This window comes from Acinonyx jubatus, chromosome E2 (genome assembly GCF_027475565.1).
Source record: "Acinonyx jubatus isolate Ajub_Pintada_27869175 chromosome E2, VMU_Ajub_asm_v1.0, whole genome shotgun sequence".
Taxonomy (NCBI): Eukaryota; Metazoa; Chordata; class Mammalia; order Carnivora; family Felidae; genus Acinonyx; species Acinonyx jubatus.
The window spans coordinates 52,797,472-52,814,176 of record NC_069396.1 but is presented as its reverse complement, the minus strand read 5'-3'; the positions used below and the strand labels follow the sequence as shown (position 1 = coordinate 52,814,176).

At 54.0% G+C, this 16,705-nt stretch overlaps 1 protein-coding gene across 3 annotated transcripts; it reads right to left on the bottom strand.

Annotated features, from left to right (window-relative positions):
• Nucleotides 1-27: 27 nt before the first annotated feature.
• Nucleotides 28-9,311, bottom strand: FCGRT (Fc gamma receptor and transporter). 3 transcript variants are annotated; one of them, XM_027038112.2, is made up of 7 exons: nt 9,163-9,311; nt 8,061-8,144; nt 7,287-7,541; nt 6,515-6,790; nt 1,482-1,751; nt 661-777; nt 28-358 (listed from the first exon to the last, which is right to left on the bottom strand). In XM_027038112.2, exons 2-7 carry the CDS (start codon nt 8,128-8,130, stop codon nt 279-281), a joined length of 1,068 nt encoding a protein of 355 aa, XP_026893913.1. In that variant the 5' UTR covers nt 8,131-8,144; nt 9,163-9,311; the 3' UTR covers nt 28-278. The 3 variants fall into 3 exon arrangements, with proteins under 3 accessions (XP_026893913.1, XP_026893915.1, XP_026893916.1); XM_027038114.2 differs by having other exon boundaries at nt 7,287-7,538; XM_027038115.2 differs by lacking the exon at nt 9,163-9,311 and having other exon boundaries at nt 7,287-7,538; nt 8,061-8,403.
• Nucleotides 9,312-16,705: the final 7,394 nt, after the last annotated feature.

The following is a 16,705-nucleotide window of genomic DNA, read 5'->3' as shown; positions in this document are numbered from 1 at the left end:
AAAGTTGAAATGATAAGAACACAATGATTTGGGCCCAAACTCGCGTTTATATGTGGAGGTGGAAAAGAGTCATAATCATCAGGAGGGGAAACTGAGGCAGACCACAGGAGGAGAAATCCAGAAGGTCATCGGGCCCAGGACTCTTTCTGGAGGCTCAGAAATACCAGGATTCCAGGAGGTCTCACAGCATAAAAGGGGCCTGACTACATTAGCTGGTAGTAGCCAGGATTGGGGGGGGGGGGGGGGGGTCAGGCAGCTGCTGAGAATGCATTTATATCCTAAGAGTCAGCATCCTTGGGCAGGCCAGGAGTGGGCAGGAGGGCCCCTACATCGTCCCCACGGAGAGAGATCCAAGGGGCTGAGGAAAGAGGAAGAGGGGAGGTCATCAGAAGCTCGGAAATCCTCTGGGCTCCTGACTGCCCCTCCCCCACGTGTGTGTATGTGTCCCTCTGTCTGTCTTTCCCAGCCTCTGTCTTATTCCACAGGTTTCTGTCCCGCTCTGAGTCTCCGTTTCCTCCCTCCAGTCCCCACCTCTCTGAGTCTCTGTTCCTTTCTGTCTACATCTGTCCCCCCCCCCCGCCCCCGCCCAGGACTGCGTCACCCTCTCTTCTGGGGTTTCTGTCCCTGTCTCTGAAGCTCTTCCCTCTTCCTGCTCCACACCTGGCAGCCCGTTTCTCATCCTCCTCCATAGCAGAGCTCCGCCTGCAGCCGCCGCCGTGAGCAGTAAGAGGCCAATGACGATTCCAACCACTGGCATCGAGGATTTGGCTGGTGATTCTGCAGCCAGAGAATGGTGTGAGATGCTGAAGGGGCCCTCCAGCCCATCTGCATCAGGCCAGGGGGACTGGGCGGTCTCAGTGCCCCCTCCCCAACCTCAGAGATCCCAGCATCAAGTCCTGGGGGAACGGGTGTGGGGTGTGGGCGGAGGGAAAGCCGGCCAGCTGATGTCCTAGGTCTGTGCAGAACGCCCCCGTGTTGCCTACAAGAACCGGTCGTAGCGAGAGGGGTCTCTGGCACCCTGGCCAAGGGGACCTGTAGCGGCAGGGCGTGTGTCAGAGAGGCAAAACAAGCACAGGGCAGTAGAAGGTCAGGTTCGTAGAGGACTGGCAGTCGCTGAGCCATAAATGGTCAGCCTCAGTGACGACCGGCAGCAGCAGACAGCAAATGACCAGACTAGCAGCAGCAGCAGGAGGGAGGGTGGTTCGGCTTCCGGAGGCCTGTCCGCACTGGTTAATGAGTTCCACCCAGCAGCAGCAGGAGGCCGGAAGGCAGACAGGCTCGGGGAGGGCAAGCGAGACAGGACAGAAGGCCGCCAGGCTTTGGAGGAACTGGCAGCGGCGGGGCACAAGGCAGTCAGACTCGAGGACGCCGGGCGGCAGCGTGGTGGAAGCCGGTCACCCTCGGGAAGGACCGCTACAGCAGGGGGAGCAGAGGCCACCAGGAGGCGGCAGGCAGCGTCATCGCGCGGCAGGACAGCTCACCCAGCTCCACAGTGAGGGGCTGCGGCAGCCCCGCGTGCTGCACCAGGCAGCGGTAGTGGTGCTCGTCGCCGCTTTTGACTGTCAGTGAAGACCAGGCGTGGAAGGAGCCGTCGCCGTTGGGGCCGAAGTCACCCTCGCCGGAGCCGGCTGCCAGCCCGTTGCGGAGGAACCGCAGTTGGAGCTCCGGGGGGTAGAAGGAGAAGGCGCTGCAGGTGAGCACAGAAAAGCCGGGGCTGCCGGGGCGGGCCTTCAGGCGCATGGAGGGTGGCTCTGCAGACGAACAGGCAGACGGACCTAAGCCTTGAGCCCGGGAGCCCCTAGGGCCAGAGCTGGCGAGGGGCTGGACAGGGACATACCCGGGCCTCCATTCCTTCCAGGATGCCCAGCACGTCCCACCAGGTGCCCTGCCCTGAGCCTGCAGAATATAGTAGGTAAAGGGATCTTCCTGGGGGTGGGGGGGGAACCAAGCTATCCACAGTGAAGGTATCCACCTCTCATGCCTCCCTACCCTAGACGCGTACACAACAGGACATCAGTCATGTGCCAGACGCTCTTCTAGGCACTGCGGACACAGCAGTGAACGAGATAGACAAAAGCCCTGGTCTTCGCGGAGCTCACGTTCTAAGGAGGGGAGAGAGGCAAATATGTGTGTACAAATAAACGAACAGGAAATAGGCTGTGAAAGTGTTGTGATGAGCAAAAAGAAGGCAGATCCTAACGTCATTAAAAGAGAGTGAGAGGGGGGCGCGTGGGTGACTCAGTTGGTTGAGTGTCGGACTTCGGCTCAGGTCGTGATCTCACGGTTCCTGAGTTTGAGCCCCGCATGGGGCTCTGTGCTGACAGCTTGCAGCCTGGAGCCTGCTTTGGCTTGTGTCTCCCTTTCTCTCTGCCCCTCCCCTGCATGCTCTCTCTCCAAATAAATAAATAAACTTAAAAAAAAATTTTTTTAAGTTGTTAATAAAATAAATGAACTGGACAAATTCCTAGGAAATACAATCTTCCAAAACTGACACAAGAAGAAATTAAAAAAATTAAGTAGTCCTATAATGATTTCACAATTTTAATCCATAATTTAAACTTTTCAACAAATAAATTTCCAGGTCCACATGACATCATTGGTGGATTCTTCAAAACAACCAAGAAGCAGATCTACATCTAATTTTTTTAAGAGTATCTATTTATTTGGAGAGAGAGAGAGAGCAGGTGTGCAAGCAGGGGACGGGCAGAGAGAGAGAGAGAGAGAGAGAGAAAGAGGGAGAATCCCAGGCAGGCTCCATGCTGTCAGGGCAGAGCTGGACATGGGCTCCGTCCCACCAACTGTGAGATCATGACCTGAGCTTAAATCAAGAGCTGGACACTTGACTGACTGAGCCACTCAGACGCCCTAGATCCACATCTAATTTAGGAAAAAGGCTCTACTGCAGTTCGGGGGGGGGGGGGGGACAGGATGGTGGTGGTCTTGCAACAAATTATGCTGGGTCAACTGGAGATCCATGAGGGACAAATGAAACTTGATCCCTTGCCTCACACCATTACCTGCAATCAACTCAAGATGTATCATACAGCTATATATGAAAACTACTTATCAACCAAGCCTCCAGAAGACATAGAAGAATACCTTCATAACTTTGGGAAAAGAAAGATTTCCTAAAGAGAACACACACAAGAGCTATAGATAAAAGATGGATGAGTTGATCTTCATAAAAATGAAGAAATTCTGTTCATCAAAAGGTTTCATCAAGAGAGTGAAAAGACTGGGGCGCCTGGGTGGCTCAGTTGGTTGAGCGTCTGACTTCGGCTCAGGTCATGATCTCACGGTTCGTGAGTTTGAGCCCCGCGTCGGGCTCTGTGCTGACCGCTCGGAGCCCGGAGCCTGCTTCGGATTCTGTGTCTCCCTCTCTCTCTGCCCCTCCCCCGCTCAGTGCTCTGTCTCTCTCTGTCAAAAATAATAAATAAACATTACAAAAAAAAAAGAGAGAGAATGAAAAGACAGCCGGACACCAGAAGACACTCTATTTCCAACAGACCATCTGACAAATCCAAAGGACTCATACCCAGAATATATTAAGAACTCTAATAAGAAAAAAAGATAAAAATTCCAACTTAAAAATGGGCAAAACACTCAAACAGCCCCGCCCAAAGAGCAGACACCTGACTGGCCAGTAATGTGCAAAAGTATACTCAACATCACTAGTCACCACCTCATTTATCTGATTTATAGATATTTATCTGATATATAGAGATACAGATATAGATATATATTTTTTAGTACGCTTCATACCCAGTGAGGAGCCCAACACAGGGCTTGAACTCATGACCCTGAGATCAAAAACCTGAGCTGAAATGAAGAGTTGGGACGCTCCACCAACCGAAGCACCCCAAATCTGATTTATCTGATTTTGCCAAACCATGTGTAAGATTCTCATTTACCCTGAGAAACATGAAAAACACACCACAATAAGATTCTGCCACACACCCGCCAGCATGGTTACAATTGAAGACAGACAATAGCAAATTCTGGCAAGTCTGTGAAGCTCCTGGAATTCTCATACATAGCTGGTGGGATTATAAAATTGGTTCAACCTCCTCGAGAAAGCGTTTAGCACTACCTATTAAGCTAATCCGATGCCTACACTATGATGCAACCATTCGGTGCATGGGTATTCAGTCAAAAGAAATGTTAACTACACATTCGTATCAAAATACATATATAAGAGGGACGCCTGGGGGCGCCTGGGTGGCTCGGTCGGTTAAGCGGCCGATTTCGGCTCAGGTCATGATCTCACGGTCCGTGAGTTCGAGCCCCGCGTCAGGCTCTGTGCTGACCGCTCAGAGCCTGGAGCCTGTTTCAGCTTCTGTGTCTCCCTCTCTCTCTGCCCCTCCCCTGTTCATGCTCTGTCTCTCTGTGTCTCAAAAATAAATAAACATTAAAAAATATATATATATTTAAAATAATAATAATAATAATAATAATAATAATAAAAGAGGGACGCCTGGGTAGTTCAATCGGTTGAGCATCTGACTCTTGATTGTGGCTCAGGTCACGATCCCAGGGTCGTGGCATGGAGCCCAGCGTTGGGCTCCGCAGTGAGCGTAGAACCTGCTTGGGATTCTCTCTCTCTCCCTTTGCCCCCCTCTCTCTCTCTCTCAAAATAAAGAAAAATCAAAATTAAAAAAAAATTAAAGGCGCATCTGGGTGGCTCAGTCAGTTAAGCATCTGACTTCAGCTCAGGTCATGATCTTGAGGTTCTTGAGTTCAAGTCCCTCATTGGGCTCCACATTCACAATACGGAGGCTGCTTGGGATGCTCTCTCTCTCCCTCACTCTTGCCCCTCCCCTGCTTACACTGTCTCTGTCGCTCTCAAAATAAATAAATAAACTTAAAAACTTTCAGAAAGACATGTACAAGAATGCTCATTACAGCTTCATTCCTCAACAGCCCCAAACTGAAAAGAAACCATTCATCGATGAACTGTGGTATGAACCGCACAGTGAAATACTACTCAGCAAGAAAAAGCCATCAGCTACTGACACCCAGCAACAGAGAGGAGTCTCATGACACACACACTTGAGTGAAAAAAGCCAGACACAAACGAGCACATGCTCACAGTTCAAATCAGTTCAAAATCAGGCAATGCTATGGTGATAAAAACCAGGTCCGTTGTTACCCTTGGGAGGTATGGAATGGGAGAGGACACAAAGAAGTGCTGGGGTGCTTCTGAGGTGCTGGGAATGTTCTAGATCTTGGTTCGCAGGTACATGGGCGTCCATAAAGCTTAATCGAGCCATGTACTTGAGGTACGTAAGCTACACCCCAATAAAAAAGAAAAAAAACACTATAGTGAAGTGTTGGACACTATAGTGATTGAATGGACAAAACAATGGCATGGGGGGACAGTAATGGGGGTGGTAGGGAGACACACTTTAACCAGGGTGATAGGGCCCTGCTGAAGGAGCTGATGTCCAAAATCAAACCGAAAGCATGAGAAGGGCCCAGTCATGGCAGGATCCCAAGGAAAAGAAGTGCAAGCAGAGGGCACAGCAGGTGCAAAGGGCCTGGGGAGGAAAAGAACCTGACACTTGGAGGAGGGGGAGAGAAGGCCGCCACGGTTGGGTGTTGTGAAATTACAATGGTGGAAAGCAGCCGGACCCAGCTACCTGCAGAGACTGTAGGCCGTAGAGTAGAGGTTGGATTTTCACGTAAGACGAGAGAAACGCTAATGGACATTTTTAAGCAATGGTGGGCTAGGAGCTCGTTTATGTTTTAAAACATAATGGCTCCGTCAGTTAAGCAACTGACTCTTGATTTCAGCTCAGGTCAAGATCTCACGGTTTGTGAGATCGAGCCCCAAGTTGGGCTCTGCACTGACTGCACGGAGCCTGCTTGGGATTCTCTGTCTCCCTCTCTCTCTGCCCCTCCCCTGCACATTCTCTTTCTCTCTCCCTCTCTCTCTCTGTCAATAAATAAACAAACTTAAAAAAAAAAAAAAAAAAGACATTCCCCTGACTGCTCAGGAGACGGTGTGCATGGAGGGCCAGGATGGAAGCTGGGATTGCAATATGGGGACACTGACGACAAAAGAGCTCGAATTCCCGCCCTTGAGGATTCCCCAGACATGCGCAGAAGTACAGCTCAGAGTGTGTCTGTGCCCTAATGGGGGTCACACAAGACATCGTTCGAGTCCAAAGGAAGCAAGTGAAAAGGCTCCTGGGCCACAGGAAAATCTCACCGGCTGTGACACCAGAGGGACCCGAAGGGCAATGGCAGAGGTGGACCAGATGGAGAAACGTGAGGCCAAGGAGGACGGAGGAGGCCTGGCCGAAGAGCCTGAGCTGTGGCCAGAGGTCTCCGAGGGCCAGCGGAGCGGGACAGGAGTAGGGAAGGAGTGTGCCATGTAGGGGAGGAGCTGCAGTGGGGCGAATGGAGGCTAGGAGGCCAGGGAAGCGGCTGGGGGAGGAGGGGGAGGCCCGAGGTGAGGGTGTGGGGATGGAGAGCTCCATGGGGGTCAGAGGCGCCCCCGGAGGGTGCTCACCCTTCCACTCCAGGTTTCCGCGGCCTCTCTCCAGATGCCCCAGCAGCCGCTGGGGGCAGGAGTTGAGCAGGAAGGTCCTCTCCTTGCTGACCGCACCCGCCTCCTGCATCCACCTCTTACTGATGGTCTCAGTCTCAGGCCATTCCCCACTCCAGGTGCCCAGCTTGGGGTCAAAATCCATGAAATCCTCGCCATTCAGAGCAAACTTGGCCACGGGCACCGAGGCATTGTCAGGGCCCAACTCACAGCCCAGCAGGCCCTGCAGGGTGTAGGGACCTGGGGTGCCCAAATACAGGTAAGTAGGACCCAGAAGCAGGGGCCCCAGCTCCTCCTCCCTCAGACCCAGGAGTCTAAGCCACCAGCGCCCTCCTCCCTCAGACCCAGGAGTCCAGGCCCCCAGCCCTTCCTCCCTCAGACCCAGGAGTCCAGGCCCCCAGCCCCTCCTCCCTCAGACCCAGGAGTCCAGGCCCCCAGCCCCTCCTCCCTCAGACCCAGGAGTCCAGGCCCCCAGCCCCTCCTCCCTCAGACCCAGGAGTCCAGACCCCCAGCCCCTCCTCCCTCAGACTGGGGAGTCCTGGCCCCCAGCCCCTCCTCCCTCAGACTGGGGAGTCCTGGCCCCCAGCGCCCTCCTCCCTCAGACCCGGGAGTCCGGGGCCCCAGTGCCTTCCTCTCTCAGACCCAGGAGTCCAGGCCCCCAGCCCCTCCTCCCACAGACCCAGGAGTCCTGGCTCCGGGCCCCCTCCGCCCTCAGACTCGGGGATCCTGGTCTTACCTCCTTCTCCCAAGGCTTTGAGAGCTTCAAGAAAGAGTTCCTGCTTGTTCCTCAGGTCTGTTGTCTCCTTCTCCCAATACCAGGACACCTGGTTTTCCCAGACCCAAGCCCCACACGGCTCGGCCTGGGCCCGCAGGTTATTGTAGCTCAGGTATTGCTGGGGTCCCAGCCAGCCTGATACCCAGAAGGCAGGAGTCCCGGGGGCAGGAGAGGACACAGCGGTGAGGTGGTACAGGAGGGAGAGATGGCTCTCTGCTGGAGAGAGACAGAGGTGAAGAGAGCGTTGGGGGGGGTGGACCTAGACTGGGAGCAGGAGGGATACCCTGAAAGAAAAAAGACTCAACCCCAGAGAGGAGAGACAGACCAGAGAGCGGGGAGACAGCGGCGGGGAGGGCCGGACCCAGAAGAGGGGGGCGGTGGTGAAGACAGATTCAGAGAGAGGGAGACAGACTTGCTGGGGGACAAACTCAGCGTGGAGGACAGATCCAGAACGTGGAGGACAGACAGCCTCAGAAAGAGGAGGACAGACTGGGGGAGGGGGACAGACCGGAGCGGGGAGCAGACCCAGAGGGAGGGCCCCGGTCCCGGCCGGGGGGGGGGGGGGGGGCACCGTCAGAGCGAAGCGAACAGGTGGTTCTCAAACACAGCGACCGAGGGAGGAAGAAAAGTGATACGGTGACAAGTGGCGAGGGAGGTCGTGTCCCGCCCGGTGGAAACCTCAGACTGCTCTTCCTTCGCCCCCTTCCCTCCGACCCGGCAGCCGCGGCCCCTCACCTGCGCGCAGTGTCGGCAGCAGGAAGAGCAGGAACCCGAGCCCCCAGGGCTGAGGCCGGGGGACCCCCATCCTGAGCGGGAGACCTGGGGCGGGAGGGGGCGCGTGACTGCTCCGGACCCCCGCCCCGCCCCTTCCTCCCCCAGCTCCCGAGGGGCTCGGCCACCACGCGCGCCCGCGCCTGTGGGCCCCGGGGCTCCGCGACCGAGCCTGGCCACCGCGCCCTCCTCCTCGGTGAACTTTCACCCCTTAATTTGATCCGTTTGGGTTAATTAATTACAGAGCCTGGATAGGCTGAGAGTCCTGTCTCAGAGCTCGGCCCGCCTCTTCCTCCTCCCCCAGAGCCTGGAGTCCAAACCCCAGCCCCTCCTCCCTCAGACTCGGGAATCCCGGCCCCCAGCCCCTCCTCCCTCAGACCCGAGAGTCCGGGCCCCCAGCCCCTCCTCCCTCAGACCCGAGAGTCCGGGCCCCCAGCCCCTCCTCCCTCAGACCCGAGAGTCCGGGCCCCCAGTCCCTCTTCTCTCAGACTCGGGAATCCCGGCCCCCACCCCCCTCCTCCCTCAGACCCGGGAGTCCAGGCCACCAGCCCCCTCCTCCCTCAGACCCGGGAGTCCAACCCCAGCCCCTCCTCCTCAGACCCGGGCGTCCTTACCCCCAGCCCCTTCCTTTCTGAGACCCAGGGGTCCGCGTCCCAGCCCTTCCTTCCCCAGAACCAGGAGTCCCGGCCCCCAGTCCTTCCTCCCTCGGACCCGGGAGTCCAGGGTCCCCAGCCCCTCCTCCCTCAGACCCGGGAGTCCTCACCCCCAGCCCCCTCCTGAGACCCAGGGGTCCCAGCCCTTCCTTCCCCAGAACTAGGAGTCCCGGCCCCCCAGCCCTTCCTCCCTCGGACCCGGGAGTCCAGGGCCCCGACCCCTCCTCCCTCAGACCCGGGAGCCCCTGCCCTAAGGCCCCCTCCTCCCTCAGACTTAGGAATCCCAGCTCCAGCCCCTCCTCTCTCCCTCTCTCGGACCCGGGAGTCCAGGGCCCCAGACCGCTCCGCCCTCAGACCCGGCAGTCCCGACCCCCGCCGGTCCTCCCCTGGGCCTGGGCCCCAGCCCTGCTCACGGCAACGAAGTTCCCTTCCCGCCTGCAGCCTTAGCTGGCTCCCGTGACTGGAGACCCCAGTTCCTCTCTCACATCCTGTCCGGAGACTGCTCCCTGACTTCAGGAATATCCAACCCCGCCCCTCAGCTGCCGGGCACACCCCAGGCCCTGGGCCCAGCCTCTGAGTATTTCTCTCTGCCTCTCTCTTGAAACTTTTTTGTTGTTGCCCCCACCCCCCGCCCCTCTGGGGTCCCTTTCTCTGTCTCTCCCTGTCTTCTTATTTTGAGGTGTCAGCCACCCAGCAAATTCATGACAAAGTTGACGAGCAACACTGTCAGAGTCCAAACTCTGGAGGTTTCAGTGGGTCCCCTTCTTCCCCTTCTTACCTCCTTGTACAACACCGCCGCTCCCCTCCCCCCCCCCACCTGACTAGCTCTTGCTACAGTGAAAGTTCTCTAAACACTTCTATATTTCCTCCTTGGAACCCGTCCCCGATGTGTCCCCTTAAAGTGGCCCTCCACTTCTTCAGTATCTTCTGATGGGGCCTCAATAACACAGTCCCCATATACATCGCTGTGGTGCTGAGAGGCCCCCTCCAGTCCCCTACCCCAGCCCACACTGCCGCTACAATTATACTGGAATGTTCTCCACTGTACTGGAATGTTGTGCACCCTCGGTATGTGTATATGCATACATAGAGGCTTATTTTAAGGAATTGGCTCATGTGATTGTGCTGGCTTAGCAAGTCTAAAATTTGAGAGGGGTGGCTGGCAGGCTGGGGACTCTGGAAAGAGCCGCAGTTCAAGTCCCAAAGCAGCAGGCTGGAGAGCCAATCTTGCAGACGGAATCCAAAGACAGTCAGCTGGCAGAGATCCCTCTCGCCTGCGAGGGGCGGGGGTCAGTTTTCCGGCTGATTGGATGCAACCCACCCACATTCTGGAGGCAAGTCCGCCGTACTCAAAGTCCACTGATTTCAGTGTAAATGTCACCCCGAAACACCCTCACGGAAACATCCAGAGTAATGTCTGACCCAACATCTGGGGCCTGGGGCCCAGCCAAGTGGACACACGAAATTAACCCGTACCCATGGTACATCTGTGTTCAACTTCGCGAGGAAACCGTGTCCGTTTTCCTTCCTCTCCCTGGTCCTGCTAGAAAATCCACGAAAATCCACCCCGAGGGTCTTCCTATGACGCTACCGAAGGATCCTGGTTGCAGGTCCCACGAGAATCCTATTATAGCACCCTCGGTTCTTTCCTAAAATACCCTGAACAACCCGCCATGCCCAGCTAGCCCCTCTGTGTCCCCAGGGACCTGGCTATATATCCAGGGAAACATTCCAGCAGTTCCCAGGGCTCTCGTTTTAAAGGCCTTGGGACCATGGGGCACCAGGATGGCTCAGTCTGTTCAGTGTCCGACTCTTGATTTCGGCTCAGGTCATGATCTCACGGTTGGTGAGTTTGAGCCCCATGACGGGCTCTATGCTGACAGCGCGGGGCCTGCTTGGGATTCTCTCTCTCCCTCTCTCTTTCTTTCTCTGCCCCCCCCTCCCGCCGCGTGCTCTCACTTGCTCTCTCTCAAGCTTACACACACACACACACACACACACACACACACACACAGAATAAAGGCCTTGGGACCAAAAATAAGCAAATTAAATAATAAAATAAAGGCCTCAGGACCATCATGTGATGTTCCTTGGACCCTGATATAAAATGGCCAATGTCTTGGGACAGTGCCCCCCAGGACCTGCTTTACTTTTCCTTGGGGCTTGAAAACCTTCGGCCTGGGGTCCTGCTGGTGCCCTACTTTAACACACGCTGGAACTCATGTAAAGGCTCCCTGAGCCCTAACATGATGCCCCTGTAGTCTTACTCTGAGGCCTACTGGGCCATTAAGATGGTCTCGAGGTCCCATGGCCGTGCCCAGCACCCTGCCACACCGCCACTGGAACCACACAGCCCTGCTGCAATAACTCGCTTTAATGCCGTGTCCCTGGCGTCCTGCCGGACCATTGCCAGAGGCCCCTACTTTGCCCCGGGGTTTCTGATATCTCAGCTCCCCACCCCCATGCTCCCTGGGTCCCCTGATAAAATCCTGAGGCCCAGCAACAACGTCTTCAACAGCCTCTGGCTAATCTCTCTCAGAGTCGGCCACCACCACCCCACCCCCGACCCCAGGGATCCAGCTAAACCAGTCCTGAGCCCTCACCTTGCTGTGATCCACTCCATGATCGACACAAAGTGCTCTCTGCTGCTGAGCCTGTTCTAAGTCCTTCCGTTTCTGTCGTAAGGCTGAGCAGGGCTCCCCACATCCACTCCTGGATTCTCTCTGTTATTGTCTCTCACCAGGCCCTGTCCTATCCAGAACCTCCCCAGAAAGACTGAGAGATACAGAAATATAGAAAGATGATAGATAGACAGACCCACCAGCAAGAAACGTCCCGCGTTTCCCAGGGGCTTCTGTCAAGTCCTTCCCCCACCCCTCCCCTACCCCTCCCCCACCCCAACTAGGTGGCGACTCCCCAACCTGGGGAGGGAACCGCCCTCGAGGGACCCGAGATGCCACTCAGAAGGGGCCCTGGGGTCCTGTTACATGGCTGTGTGTCTCTCTTTTAAGTCCCTGGGTCTTAGTTTAATGGTTAAAACATCCCTCTAGAGGGGAGCCTGGGGGCTCGGTCAGTTGAGCGTCCGACTGCGGCCCAGGTCATGATCTCACGGTCCGTGAGTTCGAGCCCCGCGTCGGGCTCTGTGCTGACGGGCTCAGAGCCTGGAGCCTGCTTCAGATTCTGTGTCTCCCTCTCTCTCTGACCCTCCCCCGTTCATGCTCTCTCTCTGTCTCAAAAATAAACATTAAAAAAAAATAATAAAATAAAATAAAATAAATAAATAAATAAATTAATTAATTAATTAATTAAATAAAACATCCCTCTAGAGGGGCTCCTGGGTGACTCAGTCCGTGGAGGAGTGGACTTTGGTTCAGGTCATGATCTCGTGGCTCGTGAGTTTGAGCCCCGCATGGGGCTTCCTGGTGTCAGTGCAAAACCTGCTCCAGATCCAATGTCCCCCATCTCTGTCTCTGCCCCTCCCCCGCTCACTCTCTCTCAAAAATAAATATTAAAAAATTAAAAAAAAATCCCCCTAGAATTCTCTATTGTTTAGGACCCTAAATAATGCCATGAGAGCCCTGGTGACAAGCCCTTGGGCTCCCGCCGCCATGCTCCTGGGGCTCTCCTGCACTGTCCCTGGGGACTTCCACAATGCCCACACCTTGCTCATCTGCCCTTTAGCTCCTGCTAAATGTCCTATTGATTGTCCCCGTGACACCTCCCAGGGCCCTACTCTAATATTCACTGGGTCCTGTCACAAAAAAGCCTTGGTTCCTGTTCAAATGTCCCTGTGTCCTGCATACTCTCCCCCTGAGCACTCAGAAGGTCCCCTGTGAGTCTTCCCTCATAGGACGAGGGTCACCAAAATGGCCTCAAGGTGTCCCCTCTACTCAGGGTCCTTCCAGGACTCTATTAGAATGCCTCATGGGGTGCCCAGGTGGCTCCGTCACTTGAGCGTCCAACTTCAGCTCAGGTCATGATCTTGTGGTTCATGAGTTCGAGCCCCGCCTCGGGCTCTGTGCTGACAGCTCGGAGCCTGGAACCTGCTTCGGATTCTGGGTCTCCCTCCCTCTCTGTCCCTCCCCTACTCACGCTCTGTCTCTCTCTCTCAAAAATAAATAAACATTAAAAAAACCTTTTTTAATAAACATTCAAAAAAAGAAGACTCCCTCCATAAAGAGGAAGGAAGGAAGGAAGGAAGGAAGGAAGGAAGGAAGGAAGGAAGGAAGGAAGGAAGGAGGGAGGGAGGGAGGGAGGGAGGGAGGGAGGGAGGGAGGGAGGGAAGGAAGGAAGGAAGGAAGGAAGGAAGGAAGGAAGGAAGGAAGGAAAAAGAGTGCCCCATACCTCTACCATTAAGTCTTTAGAGTCCTGCTAAACCATTCCAAGGGCCTGCTAATCTGTGTCCCCCAGAACCATCAAAGTGCCCTTTGGGCTCTGAGAAAATCCCTGCAGTCTTCCCCCCATGTGTCCCAGCATCCTGCTTCCGTCACCATCCTCAATGGCCCTAGTTCATTGCATTTGTTTCCTGCTGCCGCTGTAATTAATAACCGCAAACTCGATGGCTTAAAACGACACAAAATTTTGATCTTACACTTCTGGAGGTCAGACGTCTAAAATGGTCCACGGGACTGGTTCTTTGTTGAGGCTCTGGGAGGGAGAATCCATTTTCGTGCCTTTTCCAGCTTCTACAAGCTGCCAGCCTTCCCCAGCTCATGGTCCCTTCCTCCAGTTTCAAAGCCAACAACACAGCCATCTTCTCTCCTTTCTGTTACTCTGTGCCCGTCCGTCCATCCACACATCTCTCTGACTCTGATCTCCCCCCTCCCTCTTTTAACAAACTTTTTTATGAATTATTCTTAAGTTTTTTTTTTTAAGTTTATTTATTTATTTTGAGAGACAGAAAGAGTGTGTGCGAGTAGGGGAAGATCAGAGAGAGAGGGAGAGAGAGAGAATCCCCAACAGGCTCCACACTGTCAGCGCAGAGCCTGACTCAGGGCTCGAACCCATGAACTGTGAGATCATGACCTGAGCTGAAACCAAGAGTTGGATGCTTAACTGACTGAGCCACCCAGGTGCCCCACGTTTTTTTTGTTTTTGTTTGTTTGTTTTTCTTTTTTTAAAAAGTAACCTCTACACCAAACATGGGGCTTGAACTCATGACCTGGAGAGCAAGAGTCACATGCTTTTCCGACTTGAGCTAGCCAAACACCCCCTCCTTTTTCTTAAAAAAAAAATTAATGGTTATTAAACATGAGAACTAATGCTTTTCTCTGCCTGTTTGAGAAACAAACCCATGACGTTGATGTTATCAGTTTCACATTCTACCCAACTGAACTAACCAACCCCCCAGCCCCCACCAGACCCCTCTTATAAGTACTCTCCTGATTACATTCGTCCCCCTGGATAATCCCAGGTCATTTCCTCATCTCAAAATCCCAAATTTAGGGGCGCCTGGGTGGCTCAGTTGGTTAAGTGGCCAACTTCAGCTCAGGTCATGATCTCATGGTTCGTGTGTTTGAGCCCCACATTGGGCTCTGTGCTGACAGCTCAGAGCCTAGAACCTGCATCAGATTCTGGGTCTCCCTCTCTCTCTGCCCCTCCCCTGCTCACGCTCTGTCTCTCTCTCAAAAATAAATAAAACATTAGTTAAAAAAAAAAAATCCCAAATGTAATCATCTCTGCAAAGTCCCATTTATCCTACTGAGGTAACATAATCACAGGTTCTGTGGGATTAGGGCATAGACACCTTTGGGGGACCACTGTCCAGCCTAGCACAGTCACGAGGGATGCCCTTCCTTGCCCCTGCTAAAATATCCTCATTCTGAGCTCCTCCTCCCAGGTTTGGCAGTGAGGTCTCTCAGTTGGCCAGAACATTCCCCATAATGTCCCTGTTTCCTGTTACAACAAAGTCCTCAAGGTCACTTGGTACCCACTGGGAGTCGCTTCTAGGTGTCCCGGGGTCTTGCTGTGTCTTCAGGGGCCATTTACAGCACCTGCTGGCTGTCCCTTCTCATAGTCCCAGGTTCTTGCTCTAATGATCCTGCCTCTATGCCCTCTAGAACCCCTGGGGCCCACTATAAAGAATAGAAATATATTCTTTCTATAAAGAATAGTGTCCCCAGGGGCCCACTATAAAGAATAGAAAGTCCAAGGCAGGACCAGTTACTTAATTTGCGGGGCCCGGGGCAAATGAAAATGAGGGGCCCCTTGTTCCAAATTCAAAGACAGCTCAAGCAGAGCATTGAACCCCAGTGTGGGTCCCTTCTGAACGATTGCTTCAATAGTGTGGGGAGCTCATCCAGGAGACCTCCTTGGCCCTGGGGACTGTGTCTGCCCCTGCACCGTGGTGCCCCCTACTGACCCCAAGGGACAATCACACATGAGTTCAAAACCAAATGCTGCCTGTTCCAGGTTGGCCTCTCTGAGCCTCCGTTTCTTTATCTATAAAATGGGAACAACAATTGTGCCAGCCTCAGAGAGGCTTCAGCGAATCAAGAGTTTGGCATGGGGCACATGGTAGGGCATATGTTCCTAACACTTGTCCCCCCTTTTTTGTTTAAAAAAATTTTTTTTATTTATTGAGAGAGAGAGAGAGAGCGGGGGGGGGGGGGGGGGCGGGCAGAGAGAGGGAGAGAGAGAATCCCAGGCAGGCTCTGGGCTGTCAGCGTAGAGCCCAATGGGGGGCTCTAGCTCACGAACTGTGATATCATGACCTGAGCTGAAACCAAGAGTCAGACGCTTAACTGAGCCACCCAGGTGCCCCACTTGTTCCCCTTAATGTACCCCGCCACCCCACTCCCAGTTGCTGTTAAGGTCCCAGGGATCTCAGACACCAGGCTCAGGATTTGTCTTGGTCACTCTTGCATTCCCAGGGGGCCAGCACCGTAAATCTATGTAGAATGAATGGTGGCAATAACGAATGACCCGGGGCTGATTTGGTCCCTAAGACGTCTGGAATGGCTTTGGTGTCCTGTTAGAATGTTCTAGCAGAAGCTATGCTGTAGGCCTGTTATAATATATCATAGAGCTGGGACCTACCCGTATGTTAGATCCCAGGATTTTCCCATGATGGGCTCGGGGCTGTGCTGAAATATGGCAGCGGGGACTGCTCAAACACACCAGGGAGCCACTACAATTCGGTTTCCCTGGACTCCACGCACAGACCTCCGGACCAGTTAAACGAATTCACAAATAACTACCGCTACACAAGGAACGCTCACGGGCTGGCTAGGATCTATCCCAGGTGTACTGCAATCATTAACAGGGTCTGCTACAGGACCCCTGAGGTCCTGCTGTTATAGAATACAAGGGGCTGCAACAGAGTAGCTACCATGGAATATTCCAGTGGCCTGCTGTGAGAGTTGCATGGCTATGATACATTGTGATACCGCCAAAAGGTGCCCTGTTTTCCTGTAACAGGCCTGACGCCTGCTGTCATCATAAGCCTAGTACCCTGCTATGAAACTGTGCCTGCAGCTAATTTCTCTGAGAAATGGCTATGCCATGGGGACTTCCTGCTAAATGCATGCAACAGAATATTCTAGAAGCATGCTAAAATAGATTCAGGGTCCCATGCCAGCCCACCTGGGCTTGCTATCATGGATGCAGGTTGCACAACCATATACTTGATACCTCTGGGGCCCCCTGTCAAAGACTCTTGTCCTTGGACCTTCCCGGAGGGACACAGGGCCTGCCACCCTAAGATAGCCTGGGGGCCCCTCTCGAATAGGCTCAGGGCTCTGGACTAATTACTTCCGTCACAAGTATGACTTATTAGAATTACTTCTACTCCATTAACACACGTGAGCATGTTTCCTCCTCCAAAAGGCGAGAGAGGCAAGAACCCATTTTACAGATTAGCAAGCTGAGGCTCTGTGGTTGCTGGGAGGGGCGAGGTGGATCACCTGCTAACGCATGGCAGGGCAAGAAATCAGAACAGAGCCTGCAGTCATAATG